We start from the raw sequence: 6,285 nt of genomic DNA, 5'->3' as shown, positions 1-6,285 counted from the left end.
TATTGTCTATGCATTATGTAATGGGAGAAGAGTCACCAGAGAAGAATTGAATAGGACCAAGTCGTGGATCCAATACTTCAATAACAGAATCAACACAAGAATGAGGTGGAAGATGTTCATCAAATGAGCAATTCTTCACAGAAAGAGTCCATAATGGAATACGCTGAGGTTGAGACAGAAGAATAGTGGCAATAGCTCTAGAATGAAATGAATGATCAATGATTACGTGTCATTCAATGAAGGAGAACCATTATCAATTACCATAATATGAAGGAGAATCCTATCAACAAACTGATTGAATAGATCAGGATTGATGAAACTGAGAGTACCAAATAGAGGATCAATAACGAAGTGAGGATTGGTAGCTAGACTACTTAGAGTGGAGGATTCTTCTACTAGTGATTCTCCAATAGAAATCAAACGAAGAATAGAGAATGATAATACTTGATTCTCATCAGGATCAAGAGCAAATACTGTTCCTATGACAGTATTGTTCTCAGCATAAAGAGGAAGTTGAAAAGTGGCATCAGCGATAACAGGAGGATGATTCAATTCTAAATAATAGACTCTAACCTCACAGACAAGAGAAGATACTTCATTCTGAGCAGTGATATTGAATAGGAAAGGAGAATGCGATTGAAGAAGCTGTAAGTCAAATACAAACTGAAACTCTACTTCCATTGTGGCACTAGCAGTCAAATCGAATAGAATGGATTTAGAGGCATAGATGTATCTAATAATTGGAGTTGATATAGTCAAATCTGATGACTCAGGAATAGAGGAGATGAATGGAATAAGAGTTACATAATCAGTAAGGTGATTGTTGAGATGAACATTGATGTATCCATCAGAACAAAGCGATTGATTCTTGTCATCGATAAAAGATACTCGTTCATATAACCTAGAATTGATGATATAGAGAAAGGATACGTTCCATTCATACAGAGATGATGAGAATCGGGGAAGAAGATTTCACTTCGAGTTGAAGGATCAGAGTCAGTAGGACCAGAACACCAACCAAAAGGAACAGGAAGAGGACGATCAGAACCAGAAGGACAATACACATGAGCACCACCACAACGAATCGAAGTTGAATTCGTACTTGATGGAGGACAGAAGTAACCAGGCGAACAAACACCACTACATGTGTTATTCCAGAGACCAAACTCAGATCCATAATAACCATTGGAGCAGGGATAATCCTCGAAAGAGACAGTACCAGTTGGACAGTAATAACCAAGAGGGCATAATCCAGAACATGTTGATGAAGATAAGCCAGTAATGTTTCCATAGGTTCCAGGAGGACATTCTTCCATGTTACCAGAAACACAATAATGGCCAGGAGGACAAGCAACAATCTCATAACGATTTGTTACATTAACTGATAATGGCCCAGAAATGAAGCCATCAGGAACCGGAATTGGAGAGTCACTTCCTTCAGGACAATATACATCAACACTACCACAAGGATGATTTGAATAATCTGTAGATCCTTCAGGACAATAGAAACCAGGAGGACAAACACCAGAACAAGAGGAAGAGGAGAGGCCTTCAACAAGACCATAAACACCAGGAGGACAAGAATACAACGATCCATTAACACAATACGAACCAATAGGACAAATCCATTGTTGGAAGCGATTCTTCTCATCAACATAAAGAGGACCCGAATAGTAACCATCATCAACAAAAAGTGGATACGATGATCCAGTAGGACAATAAACAGTAGCATTACCACAATCAATAGTAAATGAAGAGGAAGAACCAGAAGGACAAATAAAACCATGATGACAAGCACCTGAACAAGAAATAGAAGATAAACCATATGAATCACCAAAGAAACCAGCAGGACAAGAATAAAGAGAACCATTCATGCAATAATGACCAGGAAGGCATAAAGAAATAACAAAATGATTAGAAATAGGAGATGAATCAGGTCCAGAATAATAACCATTAGGAACAGGAATAGGAATAGGTGATCCAGCAGGACAATAGAATCCAATTCCACAATCAATCATTGATCCTCCACTACAATAATATCCAGCAGTACAATTCATCAATTCTGATTTCTGAGTGATATATCCTTCAGGTACTTCTTTAGGAGATGATGATCCAATTGGACAATACTTATTCAATCCACATTCATTCTTCATTCCATTATCACAATAGAATCCTGAAGGACAAATCATTTGAGATGTTCCATGAATTTGATCTTCTTCTTCTGGAATTACATAGTATCCAGATGAAATGGGAGTAGGATCAGATGATCCAGCAGGACAATAGAATCCAATTCCACAATCAATCATTGATCCTCCACTACAATAATATCCAGCAGTACAATTCATCAATTCTGATTTCTGAGGAGATGAATCAGGTCCAGCGATATATCCTTCAGGTACTTCTTTAGGAGATGATGATCCAATTGGACAATACTTATTCAATCCACATTCATTCTTTATTCCATTATCACAATAGAATCCTGGTGGACACTGTAATTGTTGATATCTTTTGTTTTCACTTTCTGTTTCTGGTGCACTGTAGTAATGTGGTAATACTTGTATGGGTTGTTTGCTTCCTTCAGGGCAGTAGAATCTAATGCTTCCACACTCATATCTTGTTCCATTGGTACAATAGTATCCTTGTTCACATATTGTTTCTCCACTTCTGATGTTTTCGGCTACTGTTGTAGGTGTTGTGTAATATCCATCTCTCACTGTTTTGGGGGTTGATGATCCCTCAGGACAGTATACATTCACTGCACCACAAGGATTTTGTGTTGATGTTGTAGAACCTTCTGTACAAAAGTATCCTTTTAAACACATTCCTGAGCATTGTGGAGTTGATAACCTTGTTTCGTTTCCATAGTATCCTGCCAAACAGTTTTTGATCACTCCTGATGTGCAGTAGCTTCCAGCTGGGCATTCCTTTTTATCGTACCTGTTTGTTATAGAGACATTGATCGGTAAAGAATAATAACCATCCTCCACAATTGTAGGAAATATGGATCCTTGTGGACAGTATAGGAATGCAGCACCACAGTCATGACGTATACCGTTAGCGCAGTAGTACCCACGCTCACAAAGATACTGTTCATATCGGTTTTCGACGGATGCTGATAATGGTCCAGAGTAATAACCAGTTAAGACGGCGATAGGTTCTCCTGATGCTTCAGGACAATAGTGATTGGCATCCCCACAGTTCGATGCCGTAGCTGATATACTTCCTTCGTCACAATAATATCCAGCAGTGCAATTGCCGCTACAAGTACTAGTTGTTAGTCTTTGTACATTACCATATGTTCCTGCAGGACACAGCGTTCGCACTCCACCTCGACAGTAAGATCCCTGGGGACAATTGGCTGAACTTATTCGCGGATATCTGTCTTCAGGTAGGGTATAAGTTCCAGGCGTACTCTGTTGATGACCATTATTCATTTATTGTACTCTTGTCGGTATTGCCGCTCCAGTTGGGCAGTACTCTGTCGGATTGGATGGACAGATTAATATTTCTGTTTCCAGCGTTCCTATCGTTTATCTGAGTGCAATACTGAATACCACATGAAGGACAGTAATATCCTTCAGGACAAGGTCCTTCACACCTTTCATTATTGTACTGATGTCCTATTACTGCGTAGTAACCTATTCATGAATCTCACACCATTTTGGATACCTTTGGCACAGATTCCTGCGCAATACTTGGATGTTAGTTCATTGTTATCGAATATAGTCGAGTATTCTCCTGCTGTTGTGAATCCGAAACTGCGAGAAGAACACAACTGTTTCTTTCCGTATCTGCAGAAATACCCTATTCTATTATTAATATTATGGTGTTTACCAGCTGGGCAAGGCTGCTCGATGTTTGATTCGTCAAGATATACGTCGTACACTTGCTATTTCCTTACTGCAAGTATATCAAAATTACCTCGTATGATTCCTGATCTGCATTATCCATTGGAATATCAGGGAAGAGTGATGAATCATATGGATTGCAGTTGAGGGTTGTTACTTGTGACGTTACTCCGTGTAAAACAATTAAGCAAAGTAGAAACCACTTCTTCATCGTGATATTTCACTTGGGATCCGTGGAATTGCCTTAGTTCCTCACGTGACGTGGTCTCAATTGTGGTTTCTTTTTGCTTTTCGGGTTTATTCGAAAAAATAGCTAAATCATAGTGAATATTAGAAACAAACACATTACTAGGATAACATAGTGTTCTAAACATCATATCACAAAAGTCAATTTGGTGTCATTGGCTGACAACGTCCATATATTCAACTGTTGATAGTGCTGTAGACATTGCTATCTTTCAACTCTTTCTTTAATCCCTACCTCAAACTGCATTGCAGAATATCCCTTACGAGCTACATATCGTTGAATTTCGTCCACCTCAATACTTGTATGTTCCTTAGCAACACAATATTCACGAATAATAGCAAAGATGGAAGATAACACATCTTCAGGCTTTCCTTTGATATCATCAGCTTCCACAACTGAAGCTTTGCTCATATATACCAGTCGTAATGCCTCTTCTACATCATCTGCAGTTACCATATCACGGAAATGAAGTTTAGCATGGGCCTGAGCGAGACGAAGAGTAGATAGTAATTGACGTGCTGTCATAGCAAATAACTCATCATTCTTCTTAGCAGCTTTGAAATCGATCTGACGACTATTCACATAAGTATCAGCAATATATGAAATCAAGTCATCAGGAATCATAGGATTGTATTTCTGGGCCTATCAATTAGCATCTCCGTGTGATCCCACTTCAGCAATATATCCACGAATCACATCCAAAGGAATGATTTGAGTTGTTGATTCTTCCATACTATGACCATTCTTATGAACATATGCAATGTGCTCAGCCAACTCTCTATCAAGATCCTGATCAGGTCGATCCTATGTTCAATCAATACGTTGACTCCTACAAGGATCAGGAAGATTAGGTCGAATCGAGAGAGTAAAGCTGTAGGGAGGTTGATATTCTCTCCAGGGGTCTTACGAACATTATACCGACCATAGAGAGGATTAGCTGCACATAACAAGGACACACGGGCATTGAGTGTGGTCTGAATACCTGCTTTGGAAATACTGATTGTTTGTTGTTCCATCACCTATCCATAATGGAATCCCAAGAATTGTACCTCGTGAATGGAGGTTCGATCCATATCATTCATCTTATCAAACTCATCAATACAACAGATCCCATTATCAGCCAGAATCAGAGCACCTCCTTCGACCTTCAATTCATTAGTCTCAGGATCTCGAAGTACTCCAGCAGTAAGACCAACACTCGACGAACCTTTACCCTAGAATAAGAGGAGAAGAGAGAGACTACAGTGGTATAAACACCACGAGGAGCCACATTAGAAATGTACTTCAATAACTGAGATTTAGCCACTCCTGGATCACCCATCAACAGAATATTGATTTCCCCACGGATCTTCATTCCATCTGATGTGGTTCGAGTAACGCCACCTACTTATAAGAGCATGGATGAATCTGGACTGATCAATTGGAGTAACAATGCCTTCTTAATGTCCGAATGACCATAGATCTCAGGAGCCAACGACTCAGCCAATCGTTCATACACATCATCCTGTCTTGATAGCTTCTTCACTGCACGAGCAATCGATTGTTCAGATGTCACAACATTCTCAGCAGTATTGTGATGGAATACATGATGAACAAAGAAGAAGGTGTCTGTGATCAATCCAGCTCGTAGAGCTTGAAGACCTGTATAAGGAGTAGGTAAGTAACAACCTGATAAATCATTCATATCACTCATGGCCTACCACTGATACTCACTACATCTCCAGGAACACAACTCTGAGCAATCGAACCTCTCAACTGAACATTCAAAACACGAGGTATGTGTCCTGTGGGAATCTGATCACTTATCTCCTGGAGTACGACCTCCTGATACTTCACCCATTTGCAGCTACGGAGATTCAATACCAGATCACCATGATCGTGGTTCTTTCTACACATCGGACTTGTGCATGTCTTCAGTGGAGTGAACGAACGCTTTGTAATCTATCTCTCAGTCACATCTTTTGTCATTACGCGTTGATAGTTCTCATATCCACAAGTCCGACATACATATGTTGCAACACGCAACATAGGAAGCATTTCCCCGACTCGAGTGACAATACCTTTGATAGTGACATATTTACCCATCTTCTGAGAATCCACTTCTCGAATCGAGTATTCGTGATAGTCATTGACAGTATCAGGAGTGAAGACGATATTGTATCTACGAGCCAATTCCTTGCGTACTTGTCG

The 6,285-nt window shown here is 39.7% G+C and overlaps 2 protein-coding genes across 2 annotated transcripts in view; both read right to left on the bottom strand.

Annotated features, from left to right (window-relative positions):
* The window catches only part of JH06_4808 (hypothetical protein), a gene marked incomplete at both ends in the record, with an annotated part of 15,049 nt that extends 11,615 nt beyond the window's left edge, over positions 1-3,434 (bottom strand). The window contains 4 exons of the mRNA XM_014672897.1: positions 36-197; positions 227-392; positions 423-901; positions 931-3,434. Of these exons, the coding sequence (XP_014528383.1) occupies positions 36-197; positions 227-392; positions 423-901; positions 931-3,434 (3,311 nt within the window). The remainder of the gene's footprint in view (positions 1-35; positions 198-226; positions 393-422; positions 902-930) is intronic.
* An 865-nt stretch (positions 3,435-4,299) lies between these two features.
* Positions 4,300-6,180, bottom strand: JH06_5358 (hypothetical protein; the record flags this gene model as incomplete). Its single annotated transcript, XM_014672898.1, has 8 exons — positions 4,300-4,737; positions 4,768-4,899; positions 4,929-5,114; positions 5,145-5,309; positions 5,339-5,478; positions 5,509-5,763; positions 5,796-6,036; positions 6,067-6,180. The coding sequence occupies 8 exons, from the start codon at positions 6,178-6,180 to the stop codon at positions 4,300-4,302; spliced, it is 1,671 nt and encodes a 556-aa protein (XP_014528384.1).
* Positions 6,181-6,285: the final 105 nt, after the last annotated feature.

The sequence above is a fragment of the Blastocystis sp. subtype 4 genome, assembly GCF_000743755.1.
Source record: "Blastocystis sp. subtype 4 strain WR1 chromosome Unknown seqid_0068, whole genome shotgun sequence".
Taxonomy (NCBI): domain Eukaryota; class Bigyra; order Opalinata; family Blastocystidae; genus Blastocystis; species Blastocystis sp. subtype 4.
Note: the sequence above shows the minus strand (reverse complement) of the source record. Positions and strands in the feature narration are given on the sequence as shown.